The 21,070-nt window shown below is 41.0% G+C and overlaps 2 protein-coding genes across 3 annotated transcripts; one reads left to right on the forward strand and one right to left on the reverse strand.

Moving 5' to 3' along the window:
- The first annotated feature begins 5,698 nt into the window (after positions 1-5,698).
- On the forward strand, positions 5,699-10,948 carry ash2l (ash2 like, histone lysine methyltransferase complex subunit). Its single transcript, XM_027020837.2, has 17 exons — positions 5,699-5,789; positions 6,127-6,193; positions 6,292-6,431; positions 6,568-6,656; positions 6,748-6,842; positions 6,920-7,015; positions 7,121-7,216; positions 7,299-7,374; positions 7,572-7,589; positions 8,420-8,522; positions 8,621-8,838; positions 9,027-9,194; positions 9,352-9,545; positions 9,657-9,749; positions 9,839-9,937; positions 10,153-10,212; positions 10,318-10,948. The coding sequence occupies exons 1-17, from the start codon at positions 5,734-5,736 to the stop codon at positions 10,420-10,422; spliced, it is 1,773 nt and encodes a 590-aa protein (XP_026876638.1). The 5' UTR covers positions 5,699-5,733; the 3' UTR covers positions 10,423-10,948.
- grk5 (G protein-coupled receptor kinase 5) lies at positions 10,748-20,150 on the reverse strand. Of its 2 annotated transcripts, none has more exons than XM_027020850.2 (15): positions 20,099-20,150; positions 16,944-17,039; positions 16,680-16,792; positions 16,423-16,500; positions 15,632-15,732; positions 15,443-15,535; positions 15,261-15,324; positions 14,924-15,064; positions 14,595-14,785; positions 14,441-14,478; positions 13,770-13,859; positions 13,372-13,580; positions 13,026-13,163; positions 12,605-12,742; positions 10,748-12,506 (listed from the first exon to the last, which is right to left on the reverse strand). In XM_027020850.2, exons 1-15 carry the CDS (start codon positions 20,148-20,150, stop codon positions 12,192-12,194), a joined length of 1,857 nt encoding a protein of 618 aa, XP_026876651.2. In that variant the 3' UTR covers positions 10,748-12,191. The 2 variants fall into 2 exon arrangements, with proteins under 2 accessions (XP_026876651.2, XP_035391617.1); XM_035535724.1 differs by lacking the exon at positions 15,632-15,732 and adding an exon at positions 16,076-16,103 and having other exon boundaries at positions 15,443-15,530; positions 16,345-16,500.
- Positions 20,151-21,070: the final 920 nt, after the last annotated feature.

Raw genomic sequence — 21,070 nt, forward strand, 5'->3', positions numbered from 1 at the left:
AAACAAATGATCTGTAAAATACCTAGTCTCCAGACTAATTATCTGGAAGGTTTCCTCTAATAAACTCTAGTTTCCTCTGAAGTTTCCACTATGATAGTATTTCATGGCAAAACCTTACTTTATTTAAAAGTCTTTATTTTGCTGTTTTAGCCCAGAAAAATTACACTAATCTCTCTCAAAAAGCCTTCTAGTGTTTTGGCAAATGAGAATTTGTTTTTCTCTTTGTTATTATTGTTATTCTTGTGATCTTTTTTTTAATTTTTTTTTTTTTTTTTTTTTACAGACCTCATTCAGTAAAGATATTCCCATAACCCACCATGGTAGGCTTGGCTTTGGATGGGCTTACTCCTTGATAACAGAATGAAAGAATATGCCCCGATATCTTTTCCTTTAACTGGGGGATTTTTCCATCAGCCTTTCCAAAGCTAAACTGAAGAACAGGCAATGCTCTCATTGGTCGTTAGATCAGATATGGGTTTGTCTGTGGTGTGTCTAGACGCTAGATGGACACCACTGCAGTCACAGCACAACAGGATACTGGTTCCCATCTAAATCATTCAGTGTCACTCGAGACACTTATCTGGTTTGTTCTAGAAGAATGCACAATCATTTTGTCCTTATGGGAATAGCATTGTGCGACATGCAAGGCAAAAATATGAAAGATATCAGAAAGGAAACAAAAGTAAAACATTTTTGGAAATATGGATGTAATTATAGAGGCTCCATTGAAGTTTTTGGTTTATTAGAGTGTTATTGTTTTCCACCACAAAAGGGAGTGGGCTTTTGCCAGTTATGTCATTCAGAAAGAAGGCAGGAAGTCTGTTTTTTAGATAGCACCATTCCTGTGCTTCTCTGCTGTTTTCAATTTAGATAGGACTGCATTTTCATCTTATTAATGAAAGTGCACACTCCTATGTAGATATTATGATCCTTCTGCACCATGTGGATGAGTTCTATGGACCAAAAAAGTGTCCTTAGGTTTTAGTACTCAGTTTCAGATACACAGATGAAATTTTACATACACATCTAAATATGCCTGATCAACAAATTTAACATTCCACTCACACAGTCTAAAACATATACCTTTTCGTCTTCTGTATATTAGTAGCTTATGTGCATTGTTCTACCTCTGGACAGTATTTTTATGCATAAATCGACACATATTACATAATCCTATTTGGGCATTATTCGCAAAAACATAGAGACAAGTACTTCTCGATGGTGCAGATGGACGTGTGAATTTAATGAAAACCGTGTGTTATATTGCACGCAGATGTGCTCCTAGTGGGCTCATTCGAAATAGTCTTCTAAACGTTTTTATACTGCCGTTGATGTTGCCTTTGTATCACCAGAGGAAGCTGTTGGAATGAATAGACCCGTCTCTTCTCTTTGGATATCTGTGCTCCATCCGTGCACGTGCCTCCGCCTCGGCCTCTCGAGCTTCCCCCAGCACCCCGACCAGTTCGTGCTTTTGAATTGAGAATTGCGTAATAAATTACACCAATTTACTGGCTTTATAGGGCACGTGCAATGAAGTTAAGCATGAAATTTGGCCAGGATACAGGTAATATATAACAAAATACGTATTAGTGTAAAAATAAACATTTTAATATTTTTGAACATATGAAGAAATAAAAAAATCAAATGCCAATGAAACATTTTCAAAATATTAAAAACATCAAAAATACATCCATCATGGATCTTATAAATATGGAATTCCAGGTATAAGGCTATTAAATTCGTGGCTTACATTATAAAATTACTATACACAAGATGTCCCTTTTTGTTCAGTCGTATCGATTTGTGTTCTTTACTTCCCAAGCTGACGTTAGAACAACGCAAGCGTGCTAGTGCTGAACGCTGAGGTCAGATAGTTCCGAGGCGCGTAGAAATGCATCGTATTTGCACGGTGGCAAAACAATGCGGCGAAAGGCGGGTTTGGCGGCCTCGCCGCGCAATGGTACTGCCCCTCTGCACAGGGTCCATCTTGCTCCTTCTTCCATTTGGTGCGTCTGTTTTGAAACCAGATTTTGACTTGGGTTTCAGATAAACGAAGAGCCGTTGCAATGACTTGGCGCTCGAGGACGGATAAGTAATGACTGGTTTGGAAACTGCGCTCGAGAACGCGGAGCTGCTGGAGCGTGAAGGCTGTCCGGACGCGCCGCGCCTTGACCCGCGAGCTCGGCGTCTCGGAGCCACAAGGCCCGGCGGTGTCTTGATCATCTGAGACTGTCGAAACTGGAGAGCAAACCTTGATATCTGCCCCTTTAGCGCGTTCGTTACCCAAGAGTCCATCTGAAATTGTGAACAACATAATAACTAAAAAGAGACTGAAAAAGACTGAAATAGTTTCTGCAGTTAGAAGAGGGTTTAAAGGACGCCCTCTCGTGGATATAATAAGCTAAACTCAGTCATGTTGGGCCTCTTTAACTTTACTCCCTGGAACATTAGGCAAGCGCGAAAATACTCACCATTGGTTTTGTTTCTTTTGCGATGAAGATATTCTGTTCTTTGTGAATGTCCACGTCTTCGTGTAAATTTTGAGGGATCTAGGATGTCCACTATGGAGAAAGAAGTTGTAGCAGGCTGTGCTGCTTTTCCAGATTCTTGTTGCATAGTGACAAAGTTTTCTTCACAGAGCCCCAGTATTGAGCGTAACTTAATGGTGAGATTCACAGAAAGCAGAATGTCTAGTAGCCGCACCTCGTCTTCTTCCAGTCCTGCCTTATTTATAGGCCACCACCAGAACACACGACGGTCACGCGTATAAAATTTACATTTTAAAAGACAATGGATATAAACAAAACCCCGTACCCTGCTTCCCAAATGCATAACTCCAATCCCACTATAAACCCAAACCGTGGAAGCCCCTCCACACCGTTGCTTTAAGATGCAAATGCCTGCTCTCAGTGGGTGACACGCTTCCCTGGCTATTTATTGCAGCGCATCTGGTTAAAATGTGCCTTTTTTCTTAAGAGCCGTGTAGCTTTTAGTAGCAGTCCTTGTCGTTATTTGCAATTGTACGATTTTACGGTGGTGCTACACGTAACTGTTGTTGTGATGGCAATTAATCGACTGTCTATTGTCTTGACAGAGGAGTGCTGTCTGGTTATTTCTGGAGCAGTTTTTCATAGACCTGATTACATTTTTTGAACCTTGAAAGGAGGATACTGCATTTTGTTATAATAGTTATTTTACAATATTAGTTATTTTTATATTTTAGATTAAGAAACTAATTAGTGGTTAGTATTTAAACAAATAGGCTATTGACTGAAAAAACATTGCACCTTCTGTACGGAATAAACCATGATATTTTATCTATCCCGACTCTATTAACCAAGTTAAAATATATACTTACATTGTACCTGCAGGCATACTGTTGAATATAATGTTCTAACAGTAAAGAATGTTAAATTACAGATAGCTGATAGAATACTGTTAGAAATATGATACTGATTAAACTCATCATAATAATTATCTTATAACAAAAAGCCACCCTTCAGTTCAAAACCAACTTTCGCTTGCCTAATGTTTTCATATTAAAATTCTTTGAAGTTATAGAAATTGCAGAATAATAATGAAACAGTATAATACCAAGTCTTATATGGTGTATGCAATCAATCTAATAACACTTTAACGGCCTATAGATTCCATATAACACAACCTGAGCAGGTTTTTCGCTGGGGCTGAGGCGTTGCGACACAGTCTAGTGTTGTAAATAATATCCACTCCAGAGGTGGTCTACTGTGGCAGCTGCCAGGATCCTCCCAGGTGTCAACACCAACTAATGTGCTAGCATTCGGGGAGCACAGCTTGGCCGGCCCACCAGAACAATTAGCAGATGTCACCAGCCTCCCTGACCCTCCCTGACCTTCCTCTTTGTCTAGAGAGAAGAGGGTTGGGACCTTTGCCAGCAAGGGACCAGCCAGAGGGAGTGTGTCTGGATCTCCCTGCTTTCAAAATCCAGCTACCCTCTACCCAGGAGATGTGGGTTTCCAGAGGTAAACCACAAAATTGATTAACCTTATTAACCTTATTATGTGACTAATTGATAAGCTCTTTTGGAGCTCAGCGTGTCATTATGATCATGTACTCACTCTGTATGTTAGGGATGAAATATGGATATAGCTGTGATATGTCTGCTATTTTTTCTCTATTAGATTAGAGGTAGCGATTCCTTTTTTGTTGTCTTCTTTCATATATACACAAAATGTCTTTCAGGTTTTTATATTTTATCTAGAAATTACACCATTGACAACGATACTGATGATATTGATACTGAACTTGATACTGATACTGATCAGTCATGCAGAGGTTCACTTTTTGTTCACTCCATGGATTCAGTTTTGCATTAGCTGAAACGTGAATTTTTGTGCATAAGAACATATCACTAGTGAACAAAGTGCAATAATAGTCCCTTGCTGAATGCAGATTTTAAGACGATGAAGTCTACTTCCATGACTAAAGGTCTTCCATACAGATAGTGTCTGTTTTGTTGCTCAGTTATACCCTGAACACACTGAAGAAGGCCTTGTGCCCAAAAAGGCATCTTGTGTTGTTTCTGTGAGACCAAAAACTAAGAAACTACACAAGTACCATCCACATTGTATATGCAATATAAATAATTTTGGATTCAGCACATTATATATATTCTTTGTAACATGGACGATAGTCTGCTAATTATATGTTGTTTCTTCTTCAAGAACTACAGCTCTGTTTCACACAGATTAGACTCAAGAAATTACTCAATTAGGTTTGATTTTAAAGGTTAAACAGCACCTTTTGAAGTGTTCACAGAGAAGAGAAATTATATGGGGGGTATTTCATTAAGGACTATAACAAACAAAACCCCAAAGCCCCCCATATAGTATTGTCCACATTTCACAGATGGCCAGCAATGGATCACAGGGGAAGACATGCAAACAATCATGTACTTTAACAGTAGTCCTGTATTCTCCTGGTCACGTTTTACATTCCTCAAACAGGGCAATTCCATTGTTGGCTGTCTGGCTGCCATGTTTAACAACAGTCTCAGTAATAATTGCAATGTACTTTGAGATGAACAATAGGACTTTTAGTGGTAATAGATGTTTAAGCTGTTTTACAGGTTTATGGTGCTTTTGAAGGTCAGGGACATTTGGATGTATAAACCCAAAAGGCAGATCATACGAAATATAACCATAACTTTGTAACTGCTTTAAATATAAGCAGCAGTTTCCACAGCTGAAATGCCAAATACGTTTTCTCTTAGACTGGAAAATTTTAATGATCCATATATAAAATTGTTTCTCTCATATTGCATATTATGCACTGAGTAACTAGTTAAAGAACAATGGAATAATGGGTACCCATCCTGCTTGCAATATCAAGTCCAGAAGCACCTTTCACTTTTGCAGCCTAATAGTTAAAAATTAAGTAGTGTATACTGATATCAGATTTATTCATTGGTGAAGTAAATTAGAATCAGTAATGTAAACATACATACATTACTTTAGTACTTTAAAAATGTGCTTTTTTTCCTCTTACAGTGTATTGCCCTATGAGCAGGGGCCTTGCTGTGCGCACGGCTTGTTTCTCTAGTAGCAGTAAGTCTAGTAACAAGTTTCGGCTACATTGTCGTTCATACTGCTGCGTGAAGGAAGAGATTAAGTCCTGCCGGTAGGTGGCAGTGCGCGCTTCGTTGACGAGAAGAAAAGCGATTCCTCGCGATATCCTTCCGTGAGTTCGTCAAACATGGCGTCCGAAGCGGACAGGGGCAGCGCAGTCGCTGAGGCAGAGCCCGGGGAAGGGTGAGTTTCAGAGGAAAACAAACATTAAATATTGTAACGACTAGAACATGTAACGTTTGCTCTTAGAGTTCAGGGCACATAATAGTTCAGCTCGTAGCTTCAGCGCCACTTTGAGTCTAACGGGTCGTAATGTGCTAGCTTTACTAGCTAACCTACAGTCCTCTGTTGGTGAACTTAACCACCGTAGCTGTGCAGAGTAGGAACGTAGCTAGTGCCATGGCCAAGGCCAGTATTGTGTGATTCATGTCACTGTTCGCTTCCTCGCCGTAGCTAATTAACGTTCACATTAGTGGCTCCAAGTTTGACTTTACAAGCGTTATCTCGCGCGTATTCGCAGAGATGCATCTTTTGGAGACCTAACTGGGAATATGGAAGCGGAGTCCTCCAACGGCAAGGAGGCTATGGTAGGTTTACCGAAAGCCTAAAGAAAACGCCAGCCACCGACCGTTAACAAGTATCGTGTCTCTGAAGCGTTTTGATGTTTTCCTGTTCGGGCTCTCAGGATGCGGCTCGCTCCGAGGCGGCGGACGCGCACGCGGGCTCGGGGGACGAGGAGAGCGGGCGACAGCTGGGACAGGTGGAGCTCCAGTGCGCGCTGTGCACGAAGTGGTTCACTGCTGACTCATTCGGCATCGACACTGCGTAAGACACACACCTCTCCCTAGACGTCTGGTTCGCTGTTCGGAGTTTTGTACCAAATTTGCTGTTGTAGAACAGGTGTAAGGTAAGGAAAAGTAAACCAGTAAAACCCTTTCCCCCTTCTATTGCTTCCCCACAGAACTTGTCTACCTTTCATGACCAATTATGTGTTCCACTGCAATGTGTGTCATCACAGTGGCAATACATACTTTTTGAGGAAACAAGCAAGTAAGTGTGTTTGTTTTGGGGTTTGTTAATGTTTTTAAAGCCTGCATTCAGGCTTTGTGTGTCCACTGTGAACACCTGTGTTTCTCCTCAGACTTGAAGGAGATGTGCCTCACAGCTTTGGCCAATCTGACGTGGCGGTCCAAGAATCAAGAGGAGCACCCAAAGACCATGTTTTCTAAAGACAAGGTAAACCTTTAATAGATAAGGTGAATAATATGTTTTTTTTGTAGTGCTTTGGTCTTATAATATGATCTGTTTTTCAGGATATCATACCCTTCATTGATAAATACTGGGAGTGCATGACAACTCGTCAGAGACCAGGAAAGCTAACATGGCCAAATAACATAGTGAAGACGATGGTACACAGACGTAAAACTCATTTTCTCCTTGTGGCTTTTTTCTGGAACACTCATCCAGTCTTTGGGCTCCTTTCATGCGACGAGTGTTTTTTGCTGTGTTTATAGAGTAAAGAACGTGATGTATTCCTGGTGAAGGAACACCCTGACCCTGGCAGTAAGGATCCTGAAGAAGACTATCCAAAGTTCGGCCTCCTTGACGAGGTACCATTCCATGTTATTTCAGTTTGCATTCAAGCATTTTGGGTTTGTGCCTTTGAGATGTATTGTTCGTGGTCTGTTTAAGGACTTGGCCAACATTGGACCCTCGTATGACAGCCAAAAGCAAACTACCACTGTCACAACTACTGGCAGCCTTAATGGTGAGACCGATTTGAGCTTAATCTAATTCTAATGTTTGAATGAGCAATGTAAAAAAGAATATTTTTGAATTCATTTAATTGATGCCAATTTAACACCATGTCTTGTATGGGACCCTTGTGCACATGGCCTCATTAAACTGCTGGTGTTGTACTAAATGCCAAGAGGCGTCCCTTAACGGTTTTGCGTTATGTTTCAGGTGGATCAGCCTTTTCAGGTGAATATGTAGCCTAATGTGTGTGGCACTCGGACCGCCAGGCTGCTGTTTTGTGCTTTAACCCTTTTGGCTCTCTGGCTTTGTTCTCGTGATTTGTAGCTTTGTGTTCTGCCCTGTCCTGCAGCTTCTTGTGTGGCTTGCTCCTGTTTGGGCACGTCGTCCTCGACGTCCGACCTGGCCTGGCCTGTCCACTAATACCTGCTTATTTGTGCTTGCTCTCGTTCTATCTGGTGCACAAGCAAATAAAATGGAACTCTCTGTGCCTTTGGCATGAGAACTCATCAGAGTTCTGTCTATGGTTCCTTGAACAGAGCTTTGTGTCTAATGCTGTGGCTATTGGACGCAAAGCCCTCGTCAGACCACAGTGGTTTGTGGTAGCAGCTGGATGCTAAAACGACTACTACAGACTCAACTAACGAGTGTGTGTTCGGGTACTTTGTATGTTTAGTTTACTGTACAAGATTTGTGTTGTGGGTTTAAAATTCCTCAAAAGCAAGCTGCCTGGCACATTTGTCACAAGATGCTAAAGCTAATATAACTTTTGCCACCCTCTAAATTAACAGCGAGATGTTTTGGGGGAACTGGCTCCTGAGTTCGTAAGCAGCGATTTTAGTTTTCCCCTTGTTCACTCCCTTCCATATTGTTATACAGTTGAATAAAGTCCTCCGAGCCTTGTGTATTGCTCGACTGGTATAACAACAGCTAGCATAGTACTCTTTACCAGCATACTCAGTGCTTTTCTAGACAGTCTTTAGAAATGAATGCAAAGCGATGAGCTGGGTGGGTGTGTAGCAAGAACTGTGTTTTATAACTACTGCGTCCCTCTGAAGGTGGTCTTCCCCCGCCGGGTACTGGGAAAGGCCGAGGGGCCAAACGCAAGCAGCAGCAGCAGCAAGATGGGGCCACAGCGGGGACGGCCAAGAGGACGCGCAGGTACGGCCCCACCCAGGAGCCACTCAGCAGCCCTTGAACCGCCCGCGTCCCCAGCTCTGCTCTAACCACGACCCGCGTGTTTGCTTCTTCCCACCCAGCGACCCCCTGTTTTCCGCCCAGCGCCTGCCCCCCCATGGCTACCCCCTTGAGCACCCGTTCAACAAAGACGGCTACCGCTACTTCCTGGCCGAGCCAGACCCGCACGCGCCTGACCCAGACAAGCTGGAACTGGACTGTTGGGCGGGGAAGCCCATCCCCGGGGACCTGTACCGGGCATGCCTGTACGAAAAAGTGCTGCTAGCCTTGCACGACAGAGGTGTGCAGTGCCTTTTCTTTCGCAAGTTTCAAGATTCATCTCAAAGTTCATCTGTGACTGTTTATTGGTTTTGCATTAATTTAAGAGGATTTTATTGAGTCTCATCGAGACACGTGCTGCTGAGCCATGTCTAAAGTTGGCAAAGTAGAGTTGTTATTTTTTTGTTAATCCCACTGGTTGTTGTGAAGCTCCCCAGCTGAAGATCTCTGACGACCGCCTTACTGTGACGGGAGAGAAGGGGTACTCCATGGTGCGTGCGTCTCACGGCGTTCGAAAGGGCGCCTGGTATTTTGAGGTGTCCGTCGACGATATGCCTCCCGACACCGCCGCCCGGCTTGGCTGGTCCCAGCCGTTGGGTAAGCATCCAGCCCGGAACTGCACGAGTTATAATTGGGCGAGTTACCGGCAAACTCTTGCTAGTTTTGACATTTGAACATGAAGCACTCCTTGTAGTTGTAGTCAAATCACGATAGCCAATTTGTAATTGGAACGGCATGTGCTGAAACGTTGTAGGAAACCTACAAGCTCCTCTGGGATATGATAAGTTCAGCTATTCGTGGAGAAGCAAAAAGGGCACCCGCTTCCACCAGTCCATAGGGAAGCACTACTCAGAGGGCTATGGCCAGGGAGATGTCCTGGGCTTCTTCATCGAGCTTCCAGACAATACAGAAACGGCAAAGGCCTTGCCTGACACGAACAAGGACAAAGTAAACTTAGTGTTCTATTTTTTTTAATTTCTTCATTCATTGCATTGTACAGAATGTCTCTAAAATAAGATGAATGATAAATTAGAGACATGCCCTTTCTTCCCATTGCAGGCACTGATTAAATTCAAAAGTTACCTCTACTTCGAAGAGAAGGATTATGTGGACAAGGCAGAAAAGAGTTTAAAGACAGTTGGTGAGAGTCGAGTGAGTATCATGCAGGCCGTGTGCTTCTGCAATGCCATCTCTTAGCAATTGCATATATGAATGCGTAGTTTCTGTATTAATTTTTCTAGATGATTTTTTACAAGAATGGAGTGAATAAGGGTGTGGCTTTCGAGAACCTTTTTGAGGGCATGTATTTCCCTGCGATATCCCTCTACAAAAGCTGTACGGTATGCTCCTTACTTTCAGATGTTTATTAAAATGACTAAGTTGATCGCATTTTCAGTGAGACTACACCATTGTGTAACTGCTGAAGATGGATTACAATTCCATCCATTTTCAGTCAGTATTTTTGAGCAAACACTAGATGTCACTATAATCACACACTTTTACATGCAGAAGTTCTTGCTTGGGTTACATGCTCTCTGGCTGTTTCCTTCCACAGGTATCTGTTAATTTTGGACCACATTTCAAATACCCTCCAAAGGACATCAAGTATCAGCCAGTGAGTACAGACCCATGAGTAAAGCTTTTGTAGAAATTGTGTTAATTAACTGGTCATCGCTGTGTTGGTTGGATGCCCTGAGTCTCGGTTCTGTTTTCTGTGTAGATGAGTGATATGGGCTGGGGTGCGGTGATTGAGCACACTCTGGCCGACATACTCTACCACGTGCAGGCAGGCGTGGACGGCCGCAGTCCTCAATGGGAAGGTTAGCTTCTCTTAGGCTGGCGTGACCCTGCGGGACTTGAAGCAGCACCGTAACATGATGCCAAATGGACAGCCCATGCACCTGTGCACAAATGCTTCACATCGACCAGGCTCAACATCACTGTACCATTTGTCACTCATGAAACTCACTCTGGTTGTTCTACTTGGTGCAATTGTCCTACATGAGAAAAATGAAAGCCTTGAATATTTTGATCTTACATGAGACCATAAGCAAGAGTAGACCAACTCTGGTCCAGAGATGCTCATTTCAGTTCCAGTACACCAGGCTGTAATATTCTTCTGAATTCCTTGGTTAATTGGGTCAGCTGTGATGGATTAGAGATGGAGCTGAACTCTGCTTTACAGGGAATTTCTGGGATTTGGACATGGCTGCCATAACCAAAACCCTAGAACTATATTGTGGATGGTTTAACCAGTTTGAGTACTGCTTAGCAAGACGTCCGTGTACTTAGAATCTAAATGTGATGTTTAACAGTTCATAGTGAGTGTTACAGTAAACTACGTAAAGGTTTTTTTCTGTGCCATTGTCTTTACTCATGTAAGATTTTTTGGAGTAGGAGCAGAATTGGTATTGCAGTGTTTTCTAAGGCTTGTTGGTTTGACAATTTCAGTCGTACATTTACAACAGAATAACGAAGCTTTAAGTAAGTCACAGCTGCGGAAGTTACTTCACATTTCTGCGTTTCCTATCACGACCCTTAAACAGTCACCCGTGTAAAGTGAGTATGGCGGTCCACATACACAAGCTTCTTCATCATTGTGTACTTCAGGTTTATGAGCCGTCAAAGGTACACTCTAGTAATTTGGTTCGAAGCTCGTCGGGCCTGTGGTTTGAACTGGTTCTCCGCTCTGGCCCCTGAGGCAGGAAAAAAACAAAAACATTTCTGTAGAGCCATCAGTTGGCTTGAATTCTCTTGACATATTTCAGTCACTGACAGAATACATTTCCATATTTAAAGATCCATGAAAAATATAAAGAATTCAATTTTTGCATGATACTAACCTAGACTTATATTAAAGCAGTTAGATATTTTCAACTATTAAAAACAAATTGGCTTATTAATAGCTAAGAATAGTCTTAGTCTGGTCCTCAGATTCCAGTTCATTTCAAGTTTCAAGTTTGGTTTGTCACATACATAGTCATACACAGTATAACCCGTAGTGAAATGGTTGGAAAATGGTTTCCAGTCTGCTGCAACAGACGTCCAACCGGCTACAGGCACACGTCTACTACTGATGAGAGTACTGAAGTTCTGGCACCACTTCAGACTCATTCACAGGTGCTGACAGAGCTGTAGCTTTTCTATCAGGATTAAAATAAAACTTGGACATAATGCCTGTTTCGATATATTTAGAACGAACACGTGATTGTACAAGAGGTGGTCTTGGATGTCACTGGGAAGCTCTAATGAGTTGAGGCCCTGATTTATGCTCTTTCTCTAAGAGCTTAAATCAGTCTCTCTTTGTTGTCAGTACACTACATGTACAGTACAGATCCACATGTACAAACATTACTATAGACATTTCAGTTTGACACCACAGCTTAGAAGAACCATCAGAGAATCAAATGATGTATATTTGACTGAGTATGAGAATGCAGAGTGTGTGGGAGGAGCTTAGCCTTTCTGACAGGTAAGAGTAACATACTAATCTTTCCGCAACAGGACGGCCACATATTTTACAAAAAAATGTATCTAATTTTAGAAAAGTATTCACACTATGTACGTACATTGTGGCGTGCTCTCGTGACTAACCTAATGCAGTATGTAGCACAAGGTGCACCAGTGGGACGGGTTGGATTTCCAGGGAGCACACGTGCCATACTGATAATTGTATGTAAGCTGTTCTGTATAAGAGTGTCTGTGAAATGCTGAAAATGTAAAGCAAAGGTTCCTTACTTGTTTTTTGAAGATTTTATTAATCAGCCTGTGTCTATAGGACTCTGGGTTCAGGCTCTTGTTGCGCTGTTCGAGACTTTGTCGAGGTTGAAACTCTCGGTCAAGGTCAGGCGTCCTTGTGCCTCTAGGACCGAATACATTCAGGTCCTTAAAGCATTCAGTCTCGATCATCTATGTGGAAAAGATCAGATGTAGGCCACTAGTCAGATAAGCAACGATGTTTAGGTTTTTAAGCATTAACCTTTGGGAACTTCCTGTCTTGTTCGTACCTCATTTTGCCAAGGGATGGCTATGCTCCCTGTGTTGAACTTAACATAGAAGTCATAGTCCACTTCATCGAGAATCACTCCTTTGACCATAGAGAACTGGTCAATGTCCAAAACATCTTGGCAATAAACAGCTCTTGGCTGCAGGGACAGCGACACAGAGTAAGTCCGCACAAGACTGGATGGATCAGTGGAGGAAGATAACACATCTATATTGCCGCTGTACACAATCGGAGAACTTTTTTTTTTTTTTTTCCAGAGGCCCTGCACTGAAATAATCATGTTTTCATTCTACACATTCAGTTTGGAATTAAACCTTGCAAGCCCACTTTCACTGCACTTTTGTTTTATTATTGTTATTTTTAGTTTTTATTTTAAATACCATTTTTTTCACAGCTGTAGCCTGTATCAACTAGCTACTTACATCTGGCCTAAACGGGGGTGCCAACATTCCGGCTTCCATCAGCCTGAAGTTGATGCCCCTGAAGAACACGTGTGCTTTCACAGCTGATGCACCGCCACCTTGGCACCCCAGTCTCTCCTTTGGATTTTTGGCTAAAAGCTGAGTAAAGCACAGTCCACCACTTACACTTAACACCTTACAGAGATTGATATTAAGTTGTAATAACACTAATAACACTTCTTAAAAAAAAAAAAAAAAACACACGGCTTAATCGCCTTACCCAGATGCCACAAATGTGAAGATAATACAGCAAGGAAAAGAAATCTAAACAAATTTGGTGAAAGTAGGTGTAGTAAGATACACATACTGTCTCGCAGATGGCTTTGGTTTCCTTCGTGAACTGGGGACCATAACGCTCCGATGACTGCATCACTCTCCTCTCCAGCTCCTTCCTGTGCACACGTTCGTTAGGGTCACGGAACGGGGGACTCGCGGTGGTCATCTCATAAATGAGACACCCCAGACCCCACCAGTCAGGACTGTTGCTGTAGCACTCATCATTGATGACCTCTGGAGCTATATGCAGATACAACAGAGATGTTAGTTTATTCCAGTTCATTAATAGTCCCTATAAGGGAAAATCACTTTGCAGCCAGGTGTTATAGACATGGAAAACTTATCTATATACATAAAAACACAAATGCACACAATTATGCATTATATATCATATTTAAAAGTTTATTTAAGAGTATATATTGTGCATACCCATATAACCTGCTGTTCCCACCCTGCCTGAAACAACCCGCCTTTCAGGTAAGATGACTGCTAGCCCGAGGTCAGAGATCCGGATGTGCCCTGTTGGGAATGAGAAAATAAAAGGTCTTTGGGGTGTTTATTACACTTAACTTCTGGGCAGTATTCTGCTTTCCTGAATAATGCTTTTATATTAATTAGACACTATTTTATATGATCACATATCTACAGCTTATTCAAATGAATTTCACAACACCAGGAAATTTCCTTGTGACTGAATAGAGAATGATGCTGGATTACTTGGTACAATAATTATGTAGGTGTCACTTGACGTGTGGTTTATGTACAGTTTAAATGGATGTTAAAATGTCAAAAATACTTTCAACAAATGAAAGTGAAATGAAATGAAAACAAATTTTTAGTATTTGCACAAAATAAAGTGACTGAAACCTAATAGCCATCCTGTTCTACAGGGATGAAGTAAAAATGAGAGCACTCATGCATTCCTGTAAAATCTTGTGAATGATTTTCAGGCAACATACGGCATTCAGTGAGTAAAACTTCCTGTTAATTAATGGTGAAACAATTGAATGCAGTGCAGTGATTTACTTCACCTGTAAGCTCTTCTGCTATATTAAACTGCCATATACAGTGTATGGTGGGTTATGTTCAGTTGCACTCACCATTATCATCCAAAAGAATGTTTTCTGGCTTTAAATCCCTGAAATAAAATTTAAATGGGGTATTCTGAAAATTAGCTTATGGGAAACTAGAAGAAACTAAAGGAATTTGGATAAGTACAATTAATTCTTGGGCCATATAATTTGAACCACTCACCTGTTAACAATGGAGTTCTGGTGAAGGTGGTCTAGACCACACAGGATCTGTGCAGCATAAAACTGGACCCTCTCTTTGCTAAATCCTGGGCTGCCCATGTTATATATGTGGAACTTCAGGTCTCCTCCATTCATTAGAGTCAGCACCAGACAAAGCACCTCCTTGGTCTCGTATGCATAGGCTAAACTGACCTATTACACAACCATAACAGGAATCAATTTTTTGCAAAGGAGGAAGAAGCAGTAAGAGGGACCTGACTGCCACGTGACCATGTGCAGTATTCCCAGAGTGGCTGAATACGCGGTGTAGACTCCCATCTGTGTTCTCACCACAAATCTGCTGTTGACCTTCTCTAGGATCTGCTTCTCGTTGAGAGCCATGATTTCGCCTTTTTGCTTTTTAAGGCGCTTCTTCTCCAGTTTCTTACAGGCATACATTTTGCCAGACGCCCGTGATTGGCAAGCGCATACCTGAGGCAAAAGGCATGCACAAACCGAGTGCAGTTTAATTGTCATCTCTCACCATGTTTATGTAGTGAAAATCAAGAAGTGCATTTTATCGGCGAGAGTGTGTTCTACAGAATATAATGCCACCTGCTGGAGTTCGTGTCGTTCCCAGCATATCGTTAGACAGCTGCAAGGACTACTGTTTCACATGTTTCCTTACCTCACCAAACCCTCCCTTCCCTAAGACCCGGTATTCTCTAAATGTGTCTCTTGTCACTGGCCTCCTGTGGGCAGAAACATTGAGACAAGCTTCACTCTAAATGTCTACAGGGGTCAATCATCTTACTGTACATTTTGGTCATCACGCTAACAGAAATTAACTCTTGTCACTGTGTCACGTACCTTTCCACCATCTTCCATTGCAGAAATCGGTCAAAATACATGCTGTCCTGGTAATCTTTAAACGGGTCTCCACTCAGATAGTCATGGACTGCTCTGTAGCCAGGAAAGCCACAAAGATAAGAAACTCTATTTCATTGTCATTGAAGATTTTACTCTACAGAGAGTAATTAAGAAATCTTTGACGCTCACTTTTGGCAGTCAGTGAAGACATTGTTGAAGATGTTCAAGTCTAGGTTCTGTTTACAGAGTTTCTGGTAGATGTATGGTATCTCCTGTATATAGTTAAGAGACTGAGCACACACATAGGCTAGGTCAAACCTTTATGCTTAAAACTACAGCATGCAGATATAGCACAGACTATACTTCACAAACATGATAACTCAAGAGCCTCTTTCTCCCACTTTTGACCTTCCCACTGCACTAAACGTGTTGCTAATCATTACATAGCATGTACATGTGTATATATTATTTATTCTAAATATACACATTTTCCTGTAGCTACATGTTATATTAAAGCTGCACACTGTTTATTATTTCTATTATTATTGTGTATATGTATATATATACTATGTTACAATAATTATAACACATACCACTGTTGCACTGATATTGTCTATAGTCCCAATAGTCCACCATGTTGTATACCTGCTGCTATTTTACACTGTCACTTTCATTGTGCTCCATATCACTAGTCAGTGCATATCACTAGGAGATGGGGTGGCACTTGGGCTATTGTGTTTAATATAGTAATGGTTTGATTGGAATTCTACCTTTAACTTTAATTATTCTTTGCTGGAGCTGTTGTATCATCAGAATTTCCCACATGGGGAGTAAGAAAGGAAATCTTGTATGGATAAAAGATTCTGAAGATCACATTTATTCCAGTGAGTTGGTGTCAGTACTGGTTTGGTACTGATTCTGAGATCAGTCTCTGATTCTGAGTATTTCCGAGTATTAGCCAGTTGTACTCGGTTAGTTACCTTTTGGTTGAAATACTTTGCAATAATTTCTTGGCCATGACTCATCAGGTTCTCATCTGGTGTCACTTCATGCTTTTCCTAAACAACAGCAAACAGAGTCAGAATTTTGGTGTTAAGTTTTCAGTACTTGTTAGTACTGGTAATCCTACCTAAAAAAATGGAATAACTTCAAAACAATGGTGGAAAAACAGTAAATTGAAAAGGGGGCAAGATGACACTGGGCCACATCCAGTCAGGCACTGTATAGAAGGTAATACCGTTGCATCCAAGAAGTTAATGCAGCATTTGAGGTGTGGCTTAGTCTCGCAGAACATGCGGAATAGAGCCTTTCCAATAGGCTGTTGTACACACAAGCTGTAGTAGTCCCGTTCTGTAACACAGCACACTGCACTGATAAGAACCCCTCCTGCACTTTAGTGAGGCAACTCCTCTGTCATCTGGTAATGGGTATTAGTGACCTATACGTTTTGTTTTTTTTTACTGAACTGGACTGTAGTGTTTTTTGTGGTTCAGAAACTCACCAATGCTGTTCTCCAGCTCAGCACACTGGTTAATATGGGGGAAACGCAGAAACTCTTTCCATCTCCTGCTTCTTCCCTTGTGTTTGCCACAACTGCCTTCATTGACAAACAAGAGAAGATTATTCAGTGTTGTTTAACATTTCCCTGTGTCTCTGATGACCAGTGCCATGCTGATATTTCACAATGTCAGTCCATGGCAGTGCTAGACCATCAGCTCTCAGCAAGTGCCCTAACCCTTCAATATCCTGCAAAATTTAGCTCTTGACCTTATCTGCTTCTATTATATAGTGGTCTCCTTGTGTTTTGAAGTGAAAGTGTGTTGTCTGTGCACATCTGGTATGAAAGCTGTTCCACTTCTGGAAGAATCACCTGTCCATGCCTAATCTTAACCACTGACTGCAATCATAATCTTTGTGCATTGTAGGATGACCAGCAAGTGGTAACTCTGAAATTCCTGGTGCATGTATAATCAATGGAGATGCCTTTAAAAAAAATTACTAAAGCTTATTTTTCCTAAGTAGCCACCCTAGTCATATCCCAACAAGGACTGGCAATTACATAATTTAGTGGAAAGTGTAAACATACTTGGAAATTTTGGTTGACCTACTGATTATCTATTGATATTCTACTGAGATGTGAAGACTAGCAACATCTCACAAGTATATATGTGCACTTATCCATTTCTTATTGGCCAAATCTGCTGCAGCATCAACATTATCCCCACTTCTGCTTTACCTTAGTTGGGTTAAACTGGGCTCTCTGTCTTCTTTTAATGTCTGTTTAGAGTTATTTTTCATGGCCAGTGTAACTACCCCTATGTCTGCTGTTTTGACCTCTCCTGCACGTCTTATAAACGTTTACTACATTAAGATGACCTACCTTGCTCTGATGCTGCACACCCGGTGCTCGTTTGCTCATGTCCTTATTGGTATGCAGCCTATATGTCTGAGAGTGTGCGCAGCACATATTGCAGCTCTTTTGTAGGCTACTTTGCTAACTTGTTCAGTTTATTTCCCATCTGGAATCAGGCTTTAGGATGTGTGCAATCTGCTTTTGGATTTACCACTGCTAGCACATTGTTTACTGTTATACTCTCCTGACTAGGTCTATTACTAAGTGTTCAGAGGTGTTGGAGGGTTTGCAGGATAACTGCAGGGTGACTGTTGGCACGCTGTGGCACTTCCTTTGATTTTAATTCTAATATGTTCCTGAATCTAAGAAAGTGCCTATAAGGAAGAGTATATAGTTTATATTTGTGTTAAGAAATTGATGGAAGTCCTCTTTCCATGCTTGCCTGTGCTAGAAAACCTTTTGGGACTGTTTAAAAGAAAAATAAATATCCTAAAACCAATTTCCCGATGTGGCATGTTCAGACTTTCAGACTTTCCAATGGCTGACTTGTGTGTGACGTGTTCAAAGCAATACATCCTAACCACCAGGAAGAAATAGAGCAACCAACAAAAACCTTTCTAAAAATACATGTGCAACGTTGTCCTGTGAAGGTAGTTCAAATCTGCTTAAAATGCCTACAGAGATATGTGGAAGACACACAGGTTTGCAGAAGTGTCCAAATAAGGGCTACTGTCCATGTGCACCATCTTTATTATACACTGCCAGTGTGTAGTTCACATGCATCTCTTGTTATCCTCTACTACCAAAACGAATGCAGGTTAAAAATAGATGTGCGGAATAAGGTACATGGAGGACATAGGCTATTGCTATTGAGATGTGTGTGAAAGTCACACCTGTATTCCAGTTCATTGGGTTTTTTTTTTTTTTTTCGTTTGCTTGTTTTACACCGAGAGGAGGTGCATGTGGTTTCACTTTCTAAGACTAGTCTGCATTCATTGAGTCTTCCTGTTAGAGAAGGTGTTGCCTTAGAACAAAACATAAGGAAAAACCCTTATGTAGTGATGTTTCAAGCAATAATTACCATAAAACTGATTACTTGTTCAATGTCTTGATAATGATTGATTATTAACATGATTGATATTAGAACATTTTATTGTAGATTACAAATCACATAAGAGGAGTGACTGAGCTGAAAGCTCTGCTGTCATATTTTGTATGTTGTTTTTACAAGTCTAAGTGTTTAGTGTTTTTCACCTGGATACCAAACATGTGTGTGTGTTTGTGTGTGTGTGCATGTGTATTCGGTCTGGGATTTTTTTCAGGCTCATATATCATATATATCAATATAGAGTTTTAAATATCAATTTAAATATATATTCCCCACTCGCCCTCCTCGAGGCCGTCTTTTTCCTTTAAGCTTGGGTCCTTGGGCCTGGGTTTCTGAGGATCCTGCAGATGATCTGAGGTGTTCCTAGGACTGCACTGTTCTGGACAGAGATCTCAGATGTTCCTTGGATCTGATGGAGCCATTCTCCCAGTATTGTTTGTTTTATAAACAGGACATTGCAACTGTAAATCTCTAAATCTAAGGTGAGATGAAATATGCACTGCTAGCTCTCTTTTGACAGCTTGCTAAAAAATATTTCCTCAGTCTTATTTCCACAGCTCACCCGACAGGTTTTCTAATTTTAGCTCTCGTACAGCCGATAGGCACAATCTCTACCAGCCAGCGCAACTAGAGGAGACAAACTTGTTTGGGAACTACGGATCCCAGAGCCGTACCTGTTTATGACGTGTTTGATTGGGCATGGACGCATAGAAAACAATGTAGAAAAAATGTAGAATGTGTTGTTTTTTACCTTTTTGGCCCCCGCTGAAATGTAGGCCCAGATAAAGAACTCGGAATAGAAATGCTGGATAACTTATATCTGTGTATCTTTGGCAATGTTTACAGTGGTGGTATGATTTTGAATTGTGGGGGAAAAAGCTTCTCCAACATCGGTCTTTAATATGTAACATTATGCAATAAGGATTTCCAATGCCAATTCTACTTGACAATAAATAAGCTTTCGATGCACCATAAAGTATTTCTGAAACAGTGTGCTGTAGGATTCGAGGCACAACTGATTCTAGCCCACCACTCTTACACTGAAAAAATAAGCTAATTCTCAACTATATACGTATGCCATTTGTTAGAGTCTCCAGAGAGCAACGGTGTAAGATGTATGTGATTTGATATTTCATGCAATTAATTAATGCTTTTATATCTTCTACAAGATAAATTAAAATGAAACATGCCTTACCTTCTCTAGCTTTGATCAGTGCAGTGTTTGCTACCATGGACTCAATCTCCATCACTGCTACGTATCATCAAACTTCAAGACCCCAGTAAATAAGGAATATACTGAATCACATTTGTGCATGCGTTAAGGTAGCCTACATTTAGTTTCATACTCCCAAAAAAGTGATCATTGTGACCATTTTGTTGACTGCTTGTTGCCAGGACTAAAGTGTATCTCTAAAGAGCCTGTCTCCGTATGGACTGAAAGTTGTGGAGCTTGCTTTTTCTTCCTTCAGCAGTAACTTTTAAACTTAAGTTACAGGTTTTGCCTGAAGGAAGATAAAAAGCCCCGACTGCGTCAGTCACTGTCAGACGTCATTAGGACTGTAGTAACGCCCGCTGGAATAAACAAACAAACAAACAAATAAAAACTATTCAGTTGGCTTATAGTCCATTAAAATATCACCAAGCTATTCTTCTGTAGATCAGGTAAATTGGGTTATTATTTGTTATTTTTCTGGAGAATATTATACTTATAAAACGTGAGATAATATATTTTATTAACCTAATCGATCATTTTATTCATCTGGAAAATTACTAATTATACTTGGCTAGTCTATTATCAATGTCAAAATAAGATCATTACAGAAGATATCTTCAGTTTTTGGAGAAGCGCCTTAATATCCCAAGTCTTGTGTAGTTTACTTTGAAGTTTGACGTTTGGGAAATTGTGAAGTGTCTCGATGTCGCCATCATCTGCTGCACCGTAGGATACGGAAAGGATTCAATCAGCCTGCCACAACTAAGGCTAAACAAAAATAATTATGTTAAATTATTATTATCATCTTATTAATTTCCTTTAATTTACTATTGTATGCACACTGAACATCAACGCCCACGAACGAAATGTAGTCCGATGTATGAGATGAGAGAATCCTCAACACAGCCAGAGCTCTGAGCAGGGAAGCGTGTGGGGTCGATATCCATGTCCAAG

The sequence above is a fragment of the Electrophorus electricus genome, chromosome 17, assembly GCF_013358815.1.
Source record: "Electrophorus electricus isolate fEleEle1 chromosome 17, fEleEle1.pri, whole genome shotgun sequence".
Classification (NCBI taxonomy): domain Eukaryota; kingdom Metazoa; phylum Chordata; class Actinopteri; order Gymnotiformes; family Gymnotidae; genus Electrophorus; species Electrophorus electricus.

Excerpts from the sequence above, each read along its gene's own strand:
- ash2l (XM_027020837.2), top strand. The coding sequence starts at position 5,734 with ATGGCGTCCGAAGCGGACAGGGGCAGCGCAGTCGCTGAGGCAGAGCCC. Across the intron at positions 9,195-9,351 it reads TGGCTGGTCCCAGCCGTTGG|GAAACCTACAAGCTCCTCTG; the intron begins GTAAGCATCCAG and ends GAAACGTTGTAG. Across the intron at positions 9,750-9,838 it reads AGACAGTTGGTGAGAGTCGA|ATGATTTTTTACAAGAATGG; the intron begins GTGAGTATCATG and ends TAATTTTTCTAG.
- grk5 (XM_027020850.2), bottom strand. The coding sequence starts at position 20,150 with ATGGAGATTGAGTCCATGGTAGCAAACACTGCACTGATCAAAGCTAGA. Across the intron at positions 16,501-16,679 it reads TTAACTTCTTGGATGCAACG|GAAAAGCATGAAGTGACACC; the intron begins GTATTACCTTCT and ends GCTGTTGTTTAG. Across the intron at positions 14,479-14,594 it reads CAGAACTCCATTGTTAACAG|GGATTTAAAGCCAGAAAACA; the intron begins GTGAGTGGTTCA and ends ATTTTATTTCAG.